This window comes from Phaethon aethereus (assembly GCF_964289735.1).
Source record: "Phaethon aethereus genome assembly, chromosome: 2".
NCBI classification, from domain to species: Eukaryota; Metazoa; Chordata; class Aves; order Phaethontiformes; family Phaethontidae; genus Phaethon; species Phaethon aethereus.
In genome coordinates, this window is record NC_138582.1 from 29,993,165 (window position 1) to 30,011,601 (window position 18,437).

Here is an 18,437-nt window from a genome sequence, read left to right on the forward strand (position 1 = left end):
TGATTTTTTTTCTTTGTTTCAGTTCTTCTTTTTGAACTAGGAATAATTGTCCAAGTTTAATTTACTTAGTATGTCTGTGTTCATAATATTTAATGATCCATTATTATGCAAGATCCCAGCTGCACAGGAGTGATCCATATATTTGGAGCTATTGGGTAACTGCAGATGCTTACAAAAAGGCTTTTGCTAGCCAGCAAGGAAAGGCTCTAAAAGCTATACATTCAATGTATGTGCTTGTCAGGCTTGGAATTGGAGTGCATGTGACAATGCATGTCATTGTCATGCATGTTGAACACATGTTCAACCTGTCTGCAGGAGTTAATGTGTTTTGGGGAAATAAAGAAATTAAAAGTATACTTAACCAATATAGTGGGAAAGACAAACAATTTTTCAATACATGGTATTTCTCAAAAGAAAGAAAATTGTGTTTATTCAGTATAACCAAATACACTGAGATGTATTTTGTCAGAGAAACTGTTTCAAGCTATTTACTTCAAGTGTGAAAGAGCTTTCTTAGAGCGAATACACTTTCTCTTGGACTACGCCATTTTCAAATTTCAGTAACAACTGAACTGTCTTGAAAACACATTTTCAGTAATTGTACCCATTTGTCAAAATGTAGATGATAAAATTGCTGATAAATATGACTTTGTTTACGATAAATTAGGTTTATTTATTTATATGTACTGAAATAATCCATTCTTTCTATAAGCAGAGCCTATCCCATCTGATACCTCAGAAAGATCCTTGGCATGCTTTACAGCCATGTGCTAGAGTTTCTTAACTTGAGTTCTAGAGTTTGAACTCTGGCAGTCTAAAACTGTTGAGTATGTTCACAGGAAAATCAGCCAGGAAAATTAAATACACATAAACAAATTATTCTGTCAACCTCTGCCAACACCTATCTTGCCCAACCTTAAAAATGATCCATACTTCCAGCTCTGCTCTCAGACATTTCCAGATACTTGCCGATTCCTGTCGGTCTGACTGTCTCTAAAAATATATCTATTAGCAAATCATGTGCCTGCTACTGTCTGTTTAAATAAGACCATAAAAATCCTAAAATTATACATTTGCAAAATTTTAGTTCTGTGAAAGCCTGTAGGGTCCTTACTGATGAGCAATACCCCATTGTTCATGGTTATCGCAATGGCATGTAAATCTACTGAAAACAGAGGAGGAAAATAAGGAGTCTACAGGACTCCATCAGCAGAAGAGAGAGCGTTGTAGGTTATGTTCACAATTATGCTTTAGACATTAAAGGCAATGGCACAGGAAGATCATATTTCAAGCCACAGATCCTTTATCCTTAATATTGGCCAGATGTGTTACAGTATAGAAAGGTTTCCTGAAAACAAGCAGAAGGATTTAGTCTACAAGGTGGTTTTAATATGTAGCAACTTGTCTTAGATTTTGTAGTCAAAGTGCTACTATTCTTGGTGATAAAGAAAAAGAAATAAGATGTATGAAGGCTGAACACCAGTGAGCAGCTGTGACTGTTGCTGATTGCTTATGGCTTTTCACACAGTGGGTTGTTAAATTGTCATACACATTTCTGCAGATAGCTGTGGATGCTCCAAGTTTGCATTTGTTTAGGAAGGAGTCCAATGGAGTAAAAGTCCATCAAGTGCTATTAATCACAAAATTATCACCTTTGGTTCAGGAGGTCCCTGAACCACAAGTGATGGGTTACTGGGAGAGTGTATCAGACAGGTATAGTATTGTTGTTGTTGCATGTTCCCTTTGGTTTTATAGTCGTAGAGTGGAGTAGAGTGGAGTGGAGTAGAATAATGCAGGTGGAAGGGACCTACAATGATCATTTAGTCCAACTGCCTGATCACTTCAGGGCTTAAGTTTTATCTGTTAATTTGCTAGCAACTCCACTGGAGATAGGATACAGGCCTAGATGAACTGTGATGTAGCCCTGTGTGGTCACCCTTATGATTTTATGTTGTTTGCATTATGACGGATTGAACCCAGTCAGCAAAAAGTAGAGAATGTAATGGATTTCTCTCACTTGCATTTAGATGCCCACCTTGTACTTTGCAGAATTCTAAACAGGAGCCAAGTTTCTAGATTCCCTTTATAACCAGTGTAGACAAGTAAACAACCAAGTTAAGCTTACCTTAGCATGTTTCTGTGAAGGACCTTTTTTGTGCCAGGTTTGGTGATTAATTTCTAAACAGATTTTTACATTTTTTTACATATAAATCTGGTCAAATCAATTCTATTTATGTAACTCACTGAACACTAATTAGTAGTATTAGTGCAGAAGTAGTAGTCTCATTTCTTTGTAGAATTTGGGAACTAACAAGATACATACTAAAAAAAGAAAAGATCTAGAAGATTCATGATTTTTCATACTATTTTAGATACAATTTCTGTTGGAAGTATCTCTGTAGGATAAAGTGGGGATAGTCTATATTCAGTCTCAGGTGAAAAATCCTGTGCCACTCCAGGATAGATTTGTATACACAGTAACACCCTGCTGAATTAATTTTTCATCAGATACCTTGAGTTATTTCTTGTTGAAAGCTTGTAGATACATAGTATTGACATTATTTATATATATATAACATATATATAAACAAATTCCTGGGGCTATGCTGCATGAATCAAACGTTCCATCTTTGCCATAATTGTATTATTGTGAATATTTTAACTGTGGTATAGCAGGGCAAATTATTGGTTTGCTAAGGAATTTGAGAAATAATAAATAAGAATAGTCTCAATATTATTCTGCAAATTGCTACTATTAAATGTGAAATACACAATTTGACATAAAGCTCAATACCAAATCTTCAGAATATAGTTTTATTGGTCTTGTTAGTGAAATGAGTTAATGCAAATATATTCCACAAATTACTAAGGCTGAAACATAACTCATTCTCAAGAAGAGAATCTTTGTTGACTTGTTGATTTTACAGATTTTGTTGCACTGTGAAATCTGTGTTCATTACAGAGTCAGTTTATTTCAAGAATGCATGTTTAGTCTCTTTACTGAGGTCATTCCACTGACACTTTAATATTATACCAGAAATCACGATGATGGGATAGTATTGGCCAATTAGCAGTACAGTACTGCCCAAACTAAAATGACTGCTTTCTAATCTGGCCACATCTATCTTAACACTTGGAAGTTAGTGAACTATTGAATATAGTCATGACTATTTAAAGTTTTGGAATTTTTTGTTTTGTTTGTGGGTTTTTTTGGTTTTTTTTTTAAACAGTCAATTGAATTGATTGAGTATTTAACAAAAGAAGATTATTGCTGTTAATAGAACTACAGAAATCCTTATCTTGTAACATGTTACTGTGATTTGCAAGATCTGCTTTGGTGTACTTGCTGAAAGTTGAGATTTGTTAGCCAACCTAGAATGTTGTAAGCTTTGTCCATAACACTGATGTCTGGACTTCCCGGAGTATGCACATTATATTGGGATATCCCTGAAAGCCTGAATATTTCATTTACACCCTTTGTTCAATGAATTGATTATGTGTGTACTCATGCCCTTTTCTATTCAACTAAGTAGTCAGCTTTTGTTCAGCTTTACATTTCTTGCTTATTTTGTATCCACAACTTGATCAATGTCCTTCTGAGTTGGTGGACATTTTATGAAACGTGGATATGTTCCTTCCTGCAAAAAACATTATTTTCTAAGATGTGCTTTTGCAACCAAATTCAGACTAATAAAAAAGGGTTATTTCTATCTTGGAGTGAAAAAAGACAAGATTGGAATATTCCATTGTACTGAAGATAGTAACACATATCACAAAGACTCCAGTTTTAAATCACAGCAGCTTGCTACTTGTTTGTCCATTTTTTAAACTTTAATAACTGATTTCAGAGACACTGGCTGGCTTTTGAGGGCTTTATAGAAATTTGTGGAGGATAAAGAGCTGTTTGGCCTATTGAGACTTAGCATTACATCATTCCTCCCTAAGTCATTCCTGGATTGATGATGCCTAAAAAATTTGACCTGAAAACCCATTTCAAGCATTACTGTTTCAAAGGAAAAAGTACTTTCAAATGTCTGCTTTCAGGATATTCTCCCTAATTTTAATTTTTCAAAGCCCTCTTGTCTTGTCTACATGCTATAATAAAAAATAACAGAGGCTGACATTATCTGTTCCAGCATTCAGAACACATGCTTCAGTTAGGCCTTCCTAGATACTTGTATCTCTAAGTTGTATTCCCCCACTTTTGCTAGTTCTCTTACTGGACTTTAGTCAATTACTCCTAAAAAACTGTTTTGCTGACCTTCCTTAAATGTTATAATACATCTTACAATAAAAAAAAAATTAAAGCTGAAAATAGGAATCTAAGCAGATGAGGATAGTGCAACTTTGTTACACTAGCGATGAAATAGCTAGAAATGAAAAAATATGAGGGATTTTAGTAGTATTATTTCCAGACAATAGCAACTTTTCAATATAATATTTTTCAGGTTATGTAAGCTATTTGAACTGTTTTTAATACTAAAGTTCTCAGAAATCTGGGACTCAGAATAACTCTTTCAATTTTAGACTCATTTATGCACAAGATTAAGATATATTTTTGTATATATATTAAGCTTCTTGTATTTGTATGGCTAATGCATTTTGTGGAGATTTATAAATTGTTGAGTCATTGGAAAGAAAAACAATTGAAGAGAGCTGTGATCTCAGGTTTGTAAAGTATTAATCTTCCCTCTAAGCTGTGCCATTTCCCATAAGAGCACAGGTCTCTTTTGCTTGGCAAGTTGACCTATACAGAAAGAAGGTTGAACTGCCATGTAAAACTGTGACAGATATCTGACAGAATAGCACTTGCTTTATCATTTAAAGGGTTTTGTTTTATATAATATTAATGTTGCAAAAATGTGCAATTGCATGTAAAAAGTTAAATACTTGCTTACCCCATCCTTCATCTCTAAATGTTGGATGAACTGGAACTGTTGTTGTTATAAGAGCTGAAGAGGTACAACAATGACATCTTTGTCAACACCCACCTAATGTGTCACATACTAATTTCTCAACTTGAACATTCCTCATTTCTCAACAATGCAACTTCTGTATGACTTCACTTAAAGCAATAGCATATCCCACAGGCAGAAGCCATTTTAAATGGCAACAAGCTAAGAGAGATTTACCAGGACACTGGATTTAGCACCTTGTCGTGGTTTAGCTCCAGCCGGCAACTAAGCCCCACGCAGCCGCTCACTCACTCCCCCACGGTGGGATGGGGGAGAGAATCGGAAGAGTAAAAGTGAGGAAACTCATGGTTTGAGATAAAGATCGTTTAATAAGTAAAGCAAAAGCCATGCACGCAAGCAAAGCAAGACAAAGAATTCATTCACTACTCCCCATGGGCAGGCAGGGGTTCAGCCATCTCCAGGGAAGCAGGGCTGCATCACACGTAATGGTTTCTTGGGAAGACAGATGCCATAACTCCAAACATCCCTCCACCTCTTCCTTCTTCTTTGTCCCAGCTTTATGTACTGGGCATGACGTCGTATGGTAGGGAATATCTCTTTGGCCAGCCTGGGTCAGCTGTCCCGGCTGTGTCCCCTCCCAGCTCCCCGTGCACCCCCAGCCTGCTCGCTGCAGCCCAGCACGTGAAGCTGGACTGTCCTTGACTACTTAGCAACAACTCAAAACATCAGCATGTTATCAACATTTTCTCATCCCAAATCCAAAACACAGCCTCACACTAGCTTCTGTGAAGAAAATTAACTCTACTCTGGCTGAAACCAGGACACACCTATGACTGCCTGTAATATTAACCCTCCTATTTAACATTAAACAGAAAGACTGCAAATCTTCACTACAGTAAAGTTGTCATCAAAATGTAATTCTTATTGGACTGATATAGTAATGTTACAGCTATATCTATCAACCTTTCACTGTTAGCAGCCACTGCAAAAAAATGGCTTACAGAATTAGCTGTTCTTCGAAGTCTGTCTGTAGTCCCATTACATTAAGCGTATACATATGCATATGGGTCGGTGTAAAAACACTTGTAGTCAGTCTACAAATTTTAAGTTGGGCCCCTTAGAGGAATGATGTTAAGAAAGTTACGTCTTCTCATAGAGCACACTGTATGTTCTGCCACAGGCTATCTACAGCAAACACACAGTTCACATGGGTAGCTTATTCCCACTGCAGGGAACAACTAGTTCTGACACATTTGTAATGTGTGGATGTGACATGAATGCAAACAGAAATATGGTTATGCAAACAGCGAAAGGTCATGCTCTAAAGATGCTAGGACAGGCTGTAATGTATTTTCAAAGACAGCAACTGAACACATATAAATGCCTCAAAACATAGTAAGAGACGTATATTTGGTTTCCAGGATCAGTGGTTTTGGCGAGTCAGAAACAACAGGGTGATGGATGGATACCCCATGCAGATTACCTACTTCTGGAGGGGACTGCCTCCCAGCATTGATGCAGTTTATGAAAACAGTGAGGGGAATTTTGTCTTCTTTAAAGGTAAGAAAAGAAGAAGAGTAAGATTCTGTGTAATACCTTCAGCTGTGATGATTGCTTGGAAAATATCATGCTTATTTTTACCAATGATTTGTAAATCATGTTGCAAATTGGTAGCTAAATGCAGATAATATGAGTTATGTTTTCTCATTTTGGCAACTACAGCTTTAATTTATGAGTACGCTTCAGAGTACCAGATCATTTACTCTTACATATTCAGTAAAAATTTGGAAGTATAAATAAAAGACATCGCAATAGAGTGATCTACTATGAATGAAATCCTTTTTGAAAAATGTGGATTAGGTAGCAAGAATGAACATAGTCCCTTTTTTGTTGTTGTGGTTCTCTTTGCTCTTCTTCCTTTTTACAAATTAAATTTGCATATATTTAAATGTCATCTGTGCTACATATATCTCACTGTACTGTACTGTACTTCTTTAATCTGAGAACTGTGATGTTAGGAATTTCAGGAGGGAAAAATAAATATCTTTTTCACAGATGTGTATTTAGTATTTTTAAAGGAGCATAAACTCCAGAGAATATTTTGTATGGATTGAATTGTTGCTAATCATTCTTTTTGAAGTTTTACTCCAGGCATCATCCATTCTTCAAAATTAGAGTTCTTGAACATGCATCTAATTTAGATTTAATGAGAAAATTATCCTATATGTTGGATAAATACCCATTTAGCAACAAAAGAGTGAAAATCATGTAAAGTATGTTTTATAAGGTAATAATTTGTGAGAAGAAAGGAGAATACATAGATATGTAAAAAATTACTCAGCTATGTAGTGTTGTGAGTGATTCACTTGATAACTCATTACAAAAAAGTAGAAAAATTTTTGAAGTTGTTATGTCAAACATTAACTCATTTTTACAAGTGGAATCATTAACCGGGAGATAGAAATAATATTTCATTCACTATGGAAACATTGTCACCTTGGGAATGCTAAATGGAAAATGTATAATAACATGCAGAAACACTGCATAACAGTACAATGAAGATGAAGTTTATGTTTTACTAATAGGGAATTTGTACTTATTGTGTGAATCATAAGGAAAATTACATTCCATATAGTACATTTTTTGTTTACATAACTTCAATACAACGTATGCTTTTACTTCTGTTGCCATAAAATAAATTTCATGTCATAAACTCTGGGAAGTTGATAAGATTGGAAATCACGATCAAGGTACCTCCAAATCTCCACCCCTCTGCTTGATTTTTGGGTCCATGGGACATGGGAGGATACAAATATTATTATGTAGATATTCCTTTGCTCATCACTGCTACATAGAACAAAGGAACTACCCTGTGCATTCCAGAACTCTACCTTGATAATGCTGGGATCCATTGCCTGAGCTTCAGACAGAAACGATCAAGTTTAGTCTTATACCTTCTTTCTTTTCCTTCCCAGTGACCTCAAATTCTCTTTTATCATTATTTAACTCTTCATCCAATGCTGACTGACTCCTGTTAGGTCTTAGAGGAATGAGTTGATTCAATAGACTGTAGGTTATAGATAACAAAAAATGGAAGGATAAAAGAAACTTCTCTATTTTCCACCTGAGAAATTAAATAATCAAGATTAATTAAAGCAAGCAGAAGCAGCAGGTTTGTACTTTTAGAAGTCAGGATATTCTGGTTTCCTCCTTCCTCATCATCCCCAGCTTATGCTCTCTGATTTCAGACCAGCTAGTTTTGTGCTTTCTAACGGATATCATATGAGAGTTGGATTTGCTGTTGCAGGTATTTTTCCACCTGCTTTCTTTTCAAAGTTCCTTCCATTATTTTTCTAGTGACATTTGTATTGTCCCTTTGTTTGCAAAGATCAAAAGTCCTTGTAGTTCCTTGTGTGATTTTTCTGAATTTTTCTGCTATGCCACTTCCTCTTCATGTTTTCCAAAACCTACCTGATGGTGTCTCTCTATCAGTGCAATTCATGTTTTTCCACGGCCACAGAATCGATAGGTTCAGCTCAGCTTTTTTATGTATATCCTTGAAAATTCCTGTTAACCAGAGATCTCAGCTACCTTGTGGCACATGATTGCAGAAGTCTATGTGAATAGACTCTAGGTAACAATCATTGTCTCATTTCTTCCATTCCCTCACAAAATTTCTTCCTGGGACAAGAGTATATGTCTTCCTCCCAAAGGTGCTAGAAATAGATACGTTGAGTATGATAGATACGTTGCTAAGAAGATGAACAAAGTAGTGCTCTTTACCAATCTAAAACTGGTCAAACTAAGCAAATTCTAGAAGGAGCTTTAAATCTGGAGTCTGGCATACAGATGTGTTCACAAAGCACATATCTAAGCCAATATTTATGTCCATTATTCAGAGAAAAAGGAGAAAAGATGGAGTGAGTGCCATCACAGAGCTTAAACTGGAAAAATGCCACTAATGCACTCCTCCCAGAAAACATTTTCCTGATCACTTCATTTTAAGACTGGTCAGTTCTTCAAGGCAGAAAAATTCAGTGTTTGAGTGAAGACAGAATTTAACTGCAAACTTTTAAATAAAGTCTCAAAAAATTCTTCTGAAGGTATCAGTAACATCCAGTGTCCTGTACGGTATAGAGTATTGAATCTCTGGTGTGTGCTGGAGAAACAGGTCAGCATGTAAATATCTTCCCTTCAGAACAGCCACTGCTGCTTCTGCAGATGCTCAAAGGAAGGTTCCAGGTACACCTTCCATCTCCATTGCTCTCTTTCATTCACTTCGGAGGCTTTTTTACTAATGTGAAACATGGCCTCCTGTGACTGACTGGTTTTTCACTCCTGCTTTCACACTTGTGGAGCGGTATCTCTGCTCTCTGAGGAAGGTGAAGAAAAGAGTAAGCCAATTTACTCATCTGCAATTGGGAGTGAGTAATTGCCACTTTGCTTCTCCTTATATGCCTACACTGTCATAAGTTCAGGATAAACAATATTCTGTTAGGCCACTTACTTTGCAATCAGGATAGACCTTGTGAACCATCATGGATTGGAACGTTCTGTTTATCTCTTTAGAAACCCACAAATCTCATTTATTTTCACTAACCTATGTTCTATTTAATTTGTTTCAATCCTTCTCTTTCAGGACTGCAAACATCAAATTTGAAACAGTTAATTTAAATTATAAAACAAATTTAGATTTTTTTTTTTTATTAACATTAGATTTTTCCTCTATTTTTTTCCTCTATACCATTGGATTATTGATCTTAGGAGACTTCTTTACAGTAGTAGAAATATAGGTTAGTAAAGGTATAAAAGTATTTAAAAACTAACACTTTTTAAAAATGTGAGCTATGTTGTAAAATATATCATATGCAAATGATGTAAGATGGCAGCTCAGGACAGAACACTTATTTATGAACCTTTGAAACATCTTTATAGCTTATGTTTTTGCTATGAGAAATGTAGTTATTCATAACTTGTGGAATAAAATCTACCAATTTATTTATACCTATTTGATATTACTCTCCTGAGAATATTTGAGGAGCCTGTGAAGTCATGCATAATGTGTTAGATGTCTATACAAAATCCAGCTGAATCAAGTTCAAGACTACTAGATCAAGTGTCTTCTTTGGTTTTGAAATTTCATTGGGTTTGATCTTTTTAAAAATTTTAACGTTTTAGCTTTTATTTCCTTTTGGGGTTTTTTTGTGGTGCTTTTTTTTCATCAATATTTAGTTATTCAAGGAAAAACAATTGTAAAAATTCAGTAGTGTGTTTGTAGTACAAAGTGATGCTTGCTCATTTCTGATGGCTTAAGATGCTTGGTCTGTCTCCTTGTGCCTCATAATGCTTATAAAGTACATAGCAATCCGGTGGATGGCTGCTTATAAAAAGCAGATGTTTACATTCTTGTTATTCGCTGCTGGTGTCCATGCTGAATGATAATCAGAAGATGGCATCAGAATGATGTTTTTTCTTTTTTCTTTTTTCTTTTTTGTTTTTTCTTTTTCTTTTTTCTCTTTTCTCTTTTCTCTTTTCTTTTTTCTTTTTTCTCTTTCCTTTTTCCTTTTTTCTTTTTTCTTTCTTCTTTCTTCTTTCTTCTTTCTTTTTTCTTTTTTCTTTTTTCTTTTTTCTTTTTTCTTTTAATGAGGAAATGTGAATAATAAAATTTATTCTGTGTACCTGTGGGAATTTTTATGGTGCTAAAAATAAATTGTCAAGCCATCTGCGCTGTTGAATGTTATGATAAACGAAATGTAGCAATAGAAAGGCTGCTGTAAAACTCATACCACCAGTGCCACCATCAAAACTTTCAACTGCAGTTATCCCACTGCTTGACAGTTTTATTCTGAAAAATAGATTTACTATAGTGTCAGATCATGGGGCAGAGAAATGACAGAAACTTAATGTGGGAAATTGAGAACGAGAAAAAAGGAACCATGAACAATAATCTGGGGATCCTAGTAAGAAGACATTTGATTCTGGCTTGAAAGACCAAAATTAAGAGCAAGGGTGACTGGAGGGAAAAAACCTTCAGAATTAGATGTTAAAATTTCAACTGGTTTCAATTGAATATAATTCCTAAAAGTTTTGAGAATTTGTCTCATTACTTTTACACTTACAGTGATTATATACTATATCCCACACAGGTCTTGCACTACATACATATCATAATTACATACAAGATGGACAAAAAACTTGGTTGCTGACAACCCAGGAGCACAATAATTCAGTATTCTGATTCTACAAAGGAAGAACTACAGTTGTTAAAAACTGCAAAATTGTTTGCAGTAGTCAGAAGATAGTTAAATAGTCTGAAGAACATCTGGAGTTAAATGTTCCATATTTTAAGTGGAACACAGCAATAGGGATACCCTTTATTTCCAGTACTTTTTTTAGAATGTCAAAGATAGATGTTGAGAGACTTCAAATAATTGCAGTCACAGTTCATCCTTCTCAATTGTTTCCCTACAGTGATGATATTTAACGAAGCATTATTGCAAAAAGTAAGACATTTTGACTTTTTTAACGCTTGCTTCATTCTCAGCTTGTGACCTTACCATTCTGCTTGTTATTATATTAGATCTTACATTAGGGAATAAAAGCAGAGATGAAACATTCTGAAGGTTGGCCAGACTTCATGAAACATGTGGTGCTTTATTCTCTGTGAGAATAACAAACCCACGAATGAGACCTTAAAAAACAACTTTGTGAAATAAATACAGTGGTGATTTCTGCCGGGGGCATAGGTGAGGACTCTGAACAGGCATTAGTTTTCTATAAGAAGGATAAAACTATAACTATTCTAGTTTTGTCATATATCCTTTATTTACATTATAATCACAATTAATGAAGTGTACTGACTATTTACTAATGGAAGTGTAATACGAGTTAAATGAAAGCATACTGACGTAAGCATTCATTTTTAATACATTTTGAGATACATAAATGTAAATAGAAATAAAAGGAGCTAATTCTCATCACAGTCAGGCATTTTTTGCACTGATTTTCAACTTTAACTCCTCCTAATATTTGGTTCTGCTTTGAAAGCTTCTCATTTTTTCTGACTTTTCAGAAATCCTCTGATCAACAGCCACGCACTTTCCTCCAGCTGAGGGACAGAAGTTAAACAGAAAAAATACTCAAAACAACAAAACCAGCAACAAACCACCCAAACCCCCTGCAACAAACAAACAAACAAACAAACAAACCCCAAAGTTAATAACTGTCAGCCAGATGGAAAATTTGGATTTCTTATATACAGTCCTTCCTATTAACAATCAACACAGTTGTAGCAGACTGAACATGTCTTCCAAAGCAAAAGTTAAAAACAATTCCCTCTAGTTAGAATCAATAGAAGTCTTGCCTACATATGTTAGAGCTCCCAGTGTCCCACTGTCTCCATGAAATTCAGTTAAAGTTTCATTTTCTCTATTTACCCAGAAAGAAGTTGCTTCTTAGTAAGACATTATGTGAAGAAGAATTTAGTTTCTTAAGTCGTGTGCTCCCACATCTACACTTTCCTTCTACTTCAGTATATCTGAATATGCAATAAATACCTGGCTCAGTGGTGTTGTCACTTATAATGGTGTGCTCAACCCTTGTTTATTTTGGTATGACCTGACCTTGTTAATAGCTAAATTTGACTTGTTGGGTATGACTGATAATGATCTATTCCTAATAATTGCTGTTACTTTTATTCCTTGTGAGGCATAGAGAAAGGTAATGGCATTACATACATCACAGCATATGCCTCTCAATGGTGTGCAACAGCTGTCAATTTGAATGATCTGAAACAAAAATGAGCTGGCTCAGTATCATTCACTGGATGCCATCTGTTGTTCACACCATAAGTACCAACTAGTAAGATCCAAAACACATGGCTTCTCTTACCATTGCGTTTGAAACTGCTATTACCATCTGAAGCCCTCGATGTCCAGTCATGTGAATTGACAAAAAGATAAACCACATGGGAGGAGGGACAGTGAATTCCTGAAGATATTCATCCCTGTGATCAAACCCCATATGTGAATTTTGCAAGGAATCTCAGTAAAGGTAAATATGAGGTTAGCACAGACCTTAATCCTAGGTCAACACAGACCTCAGCTTTCTGTGACTGTTCTTCATAGATCTCTATGTCTCTTTTATTTTCAGTACTTCAAATGGCTCTGTACATACTCGTTCTTTGAACCGTCTCTTCCTTCAGCTGGCAGGGGGGAGAAGATGGATCTGTTGAGCAAACTGTAGTGTCTTGTGCTTAGAAGTGGATGGCAAGCAGCTCTAAAGAAGCTGATAAAAAATTTACTCTGGAAACTCAGCATGGGAGGAACTGAAACTGTAACTCCTCTCCTAATTAAAACTGTGATAAAATGAAAACATGCTTTAAATCACAACAGTACAAATAGGGAGATTAAAAAACCCCTCCCTTTAAACAAATATTTAATGCTACTGAGGGATAGCTAAAATATAAAATCAGCTGTAAAACAGTTCTCCAGATTTTCCCTCTTGGTGACTCTCATACACGTCATCCTAATCTTTGGGGTAATAGTACATTTCCTTATAAAATATTTCTACAGCACAGTGCCTTAACCTCCTAAGTTTGTGTAACAGCCTGCCTAGCCTTACAGGTAAGTACGATGGCTAATGTGAACAGCCATGATTTTAACTCTTAGGATCTCTTTCCAGATGTGTTGAGCAAAATATATTTTCAAACTTTTCCCCTTATATTTTAAACATCATCATCATAAGTAACATTGGATAGACCAAAGCGAAGTATCCAATAGGCCTATTCAATATATATGTTCATGGATCTTCTCTAGACCTTTCTGTGATGTAACTCAGAAGGGTCTACATGATGTCAATGGGTATCTTCTTCTTCATTGTTATTATTACTAAAAAATAGCAATGCTTTTTGGAAACACAGATGAAGGTAGTGCTTTGAAGAGAAAATAGACACATGGTTCCTACACCATGGAGCCTATAGTCTAGCACAGAAAGAGTGACCCTGTGGCCTAGATGACATAATGCAAAGAGAAGACAGGCCTCAAAGCAAGCTCTTCAGAAAAGTACTAAAACGAAAATTATGCTCCATTTTCCCTGCTTCTAGGGGGCATATGAGGATCTTTACTCCCTTTTTTTCAGCCAAAGCTGTCTGTGTTTTAAAGAGAAGCCTCTACTGAAAAGACACAGGTGAGAAGTGTATTCTGAAGAAGAATTAGACGATAGCAAAAATGTAAAAAGAAGATAGTTGCAAGAATAGGATGGGAGGCACAGTATGTTGAGAAGACCCTAGTAAAGAGTCTGGAGGACAACACAGTTATTGGGGAAAGTGTTAGATTAAAGGCTTAATATGATGAACCAGGTGAGATAATCATGGAAGTGTTCAGTGAGGTAGAAGAGCTTGGCTAGGAAGCCAGAGCAAACTGAGGCTGGGAGACCAGAGTTGTGGGCTGGTGAGGTAAGCTATCCACTTACGGGAGAGAGCACAGGAAGCATCCTCTCCAAAAACAGGTACGGGAGGGGCTATACTACAAAACACAGGTGCAACTGCTGCTTCTGTAGACATGCATATCCCTATATAGGCAATATATTTAGCTCGTAACTACCACAGTAGGGGTTCAACCACTGAGCATTGCTGTCCAGGAGGCACTAGGCTATTATTAGTAGTTAAGACAGTTTAGGTAACCTGAGGTTTGTGTAGACACTGTGCTAACACCAGCTAGAGTCGTACAACTACCTTCTATTATCAGCATGTAGTAAGTCAACTGGGTGGTTTTGAATGATTCGTCACCCACACCAAAGGTTAAATCTTACTGCAACTGGTACTAAATGCAAGCCCCTGTTAATTTCAGAAACACAAGGTTTTCACCCTGTGTGACTTCAGAATCTCAGTTTTCTGTCTTTAGGCAACACTAAAGAAACTATGATAAATATATATATTTTAAATTCTATGGTTATTTCAGAAATAATTTGTACATCCTTCATAAATAATTTAACTTTTTGAGGAGAAGGCGAGTACAGAGTAATAAAAGTATATGGTCTCTATGAGGATAGAAATTTCTATTTTTCATTTATTTATATGTTTTCTTACCTCATTCTGTTTTAAAATTCACTAGTCTTTCCTCGTGAAACATAAATTTGTTGTGTAATATTGCTGTAAATGTAATACATTATCAACTATAGAGCCTCTTGAGATGACTTCATTTTTATTCTGAGTTTGATCTCTATATAGTTGGTATCAAAATATTCTGTGGGCTTATTGAATGAAAGGTGTTTTATAAATGCAAGCTATCTGTAAGACATATTTCATTTTGCATTATCTGCAGTGATAGAACATTTTTCATTTCTTTGTGTTTGGCAGAACCACTATAACCCTTTTGGGAGTCTTCTTTCTTAGGAGTGTATTAATATTAATACTGAGAGTACTGAAGACTAACACATTTATGTATGTGTATATATATGCTTTTGTACAGGTAGCAAGTTCTGGGTTTTCAAGGACACTACTCTCCAGCCAGGTTATCCTCATGATTTGATAACACTTGGAAGCGGAATTCCTTCCCATGGCATTGATTCAGCGATTTGGTGGGAAGATGTTGGGAAAACCTACTTCTTCAAAGGAGATAGGTTGGTATAGGAATTCTGCAAAGAAGCAATTTGGTGGATATCAGCTAAGTGTGTTATTCTTTTCCTGTATTTCTCAAAAGAAGAAGTCAAGCCACTTAAATAGTTCATTTCCTGTGGATGAAATTAACTCCTCCTGCATAGAGGGCCATACTGTTTTCACATTTCTAAATCATTTCACAAATCTAAATTATATTCGTGTAAGTATACTGAAATGAGTATATGTATATCCAGTGCAAAAGTTATATTTTAGACGTCAACAGGCAAGTCACAGTTGTGGCTAATTTAAACTTAAATATACAAAGTAATGTAATTATGTACGGTCTTATTTGTTCCTTTTTAACCACATTTCTAAACCTTAGCACATAAACAGGCAAGGCATCATCCAAAGCTTTTTAAAGTCAGTGAAAATTACTTCTCTGCTACTATTTTAAAATGAAGGAAGAAAAGGAAATGATGGCTAAACCAGGAAGCTAGAGAACAATTTGAGCAGTTCCCTAGGAATTATTTTAAAATAAATCTTACTGTACCCTTCAGAAAGGATACTTATGATTAATAAAGAACAAAAAAGAATTTGTAAAATCTGAATTATTTTCCAGTCCTGAAAGAGACTTGCACTAGTCCCTTAGTGTCTCTGTGTCTTCATTTCCCTGTCTGTAAAAATAAGGGAAAGAATATTTGTCTACTTTATGGAGATGTCAAGAAAACTCATTAACTTTTGAAACCCTGCAAGGTATCTGAATGATGGATTTTACAGGTTTTCAGGATGTTACTATATTTGTTGATTGATATATCACTGCACAAATTCTGAGTGCTGGGCGACAAATTACTCTTTATTAATATTTGTAATGTTTCTGTTAGTATTATTAAAAGTATGATGACTGCTTTTGGTACTGTGTGGTATTTAGGATTCTGAGTTTCTAATAGTATTCATGGATCACAAGAAATTAATTTAATGCACATCATAGGATATGTTTAACACACTACAGTGGATCATTTTTTAGCAGTACTCTAATATTGCACTACAGATTGCCACAACCAATTTTATTGTTAGAGCTTTTTGGCAGGGGGGGTGGGGGGAGAGAATGATTAGAAAAGTAGATAACAAAGTGGTATTTGAAAACTAGGTATCATTTCAAGCAATCAATTTCCACAGTGAAGAAGAAAGCCACCTAAATAATTTGCTTCCCATGGCTGAGTAGATTTAAAAAAAAAAAAATTCAGGTAATTTCCCACACTCCTGGGAAAGTATGTACAGTAGGAATATTATGTGACCTGTACTTCCTTCAGGCTTTATTCAGCAGTGTCCTTTTATATTTCCATGCACAGGCAGTTACTTATAGGCAAGACTTTCCTAAAACACTGGTGGTAATAACAGAAGACAAAAAGAACTATCAGAGAAAACATATGTTGATGGGAGAGTTGCTACTTAGAGCTAAAAAGCACAATGAAACTCAGCGGGATATAAATGCAATACAGTATGCTAGAAGAAGATCGAACAACATGAGCCTTGCAGAGATAATTGAGCTATTACAGGATATTGACCACCAGTGGGAATAAACCCATATACCATAAACTTCTCAATGTGTATTGTTTATATCACATTTTTTTCTTAATGTAAAGTTAGGGTCGAATTCTCCTGCTGGTTTTAGTAGTATGCATAAGTCTACTATAGGGGTGGATCTCTTCCTGAAGAAGGTATAACATAAATGTAGTTTCTTGGTGGCAGGAGGTAGGAATGAAAGGGAACCAAAAAGTTACCTCAGCATCAAAATAACAATGTTCCTCCTTATATAATTCAAGGACCTGCATACTTATTTTGCTTTGACCTGTAGTTAAGGAGCTCCAGAGCAGAATCTAGACAGTTACATGTCCCAGAACAGCGGTATAGATAAAAAAGAGTAATAGAATACAAAGCATGAAATATTGGCTATGAAATGAAAATGAAAAACAAAGAAACAAACAAACAAACCACTAAGAAGATTTAAAAGCCCAAAAAGCAAATGGTATTGTAATATTCATGTCTAAAGCTGCTCATGTATGGATGATTATTATTAATATTTGAAATGATCCATTTAAACAGTAAAGTAAATTCTTCCAAATAACTGTATGAAAGCTAAAGAGGGGACAAACGATCACTACAGAAAACTCTCATTCCTCTCCTACCAGAAATGAGTAGTGTAGGACAAGACGATAACAGGTTTGCTGCACTTCTTGACACATGGTCTTGTTTATGCCCGTCTGGTGTGACTGGTTTTTTTTACTTTAGAGTTTAAATGAATATTTTTTTCTTCATAAAGCTTAGTCATCCAATAGTTCAGAATATCATTAAGTAAATAACATTAGGTACAGGAAAGAACATGTTTTAGCAAATACTTTCCAAATTCACTTTTCTAAAGCCATGAAGTACACTTCATTTATTTTTCCTCTGTTACTTTATCAGTCTTTGAGATACAGTAACACAGTTTATACGGTTTGTAAAGCTCAAATCACTAAAATCATCATTGGGGGGTCTGCTTGTGAACGTTTGGCATGCCCAGGAGAATCAGGACTAGGCTTTTCCTTACCCTGTAGACATGCTCATTATTGTATCATAATAGTATCATGATCAGTCCTTCCCTCATAGGATTTCTCATCAATGACAAAATGTCATTTATTATTATTATTATTATTAATGCCTCTTCAATTTTGGGCCTTTACAGTGTGCACTTGGTGTGTCCTCAAAGACTTTTTTTTTTAATCACAATGTATATTTTTGAAAGTCACGTAGGACTGTCTATTTCTATCATGCAGCCCAGTGGAAAAACACAGAGGTTAGTAAAAGGAGCTCAAAAAGATGGAAAGGTTGGAAGATAAAAAAGGACAATGAGTGGAAGTATGCAGGAAGGAAATAGGGTTCTGGGA

The 18,437-nt window shown here is 35.5% G+C and overlaps 1 protein-coding gene across 1 annotated transcript in view; it reads left to right on the forward strand.

Annotated features, from left to right (window-relative positions):
- MMP16 (matrix metallopeptidase 16) overlaps positions 1 to 18,437 on the forward strand; it is a gene marked incomplete at both ends in the record, with an annotated part of 194,047 nt that overhangs the window by 169,027 nt on the left and 6,583 nt on the right. The window contains 2 exons of the mRNA XM_082015426.1: positions 6,338 to 6,476; positions 15,386 to 15,536. Coding sequence (XP_081871552.1) covers positions 6,338 to 6,476; positions 15,386 to 15,536 — 290 coding nt within the window. The remainder of the gene's footprint in view (positions 1 to 6,337; positions 6,477 to 15,385; positions 15,537 to 18,437) is intronic.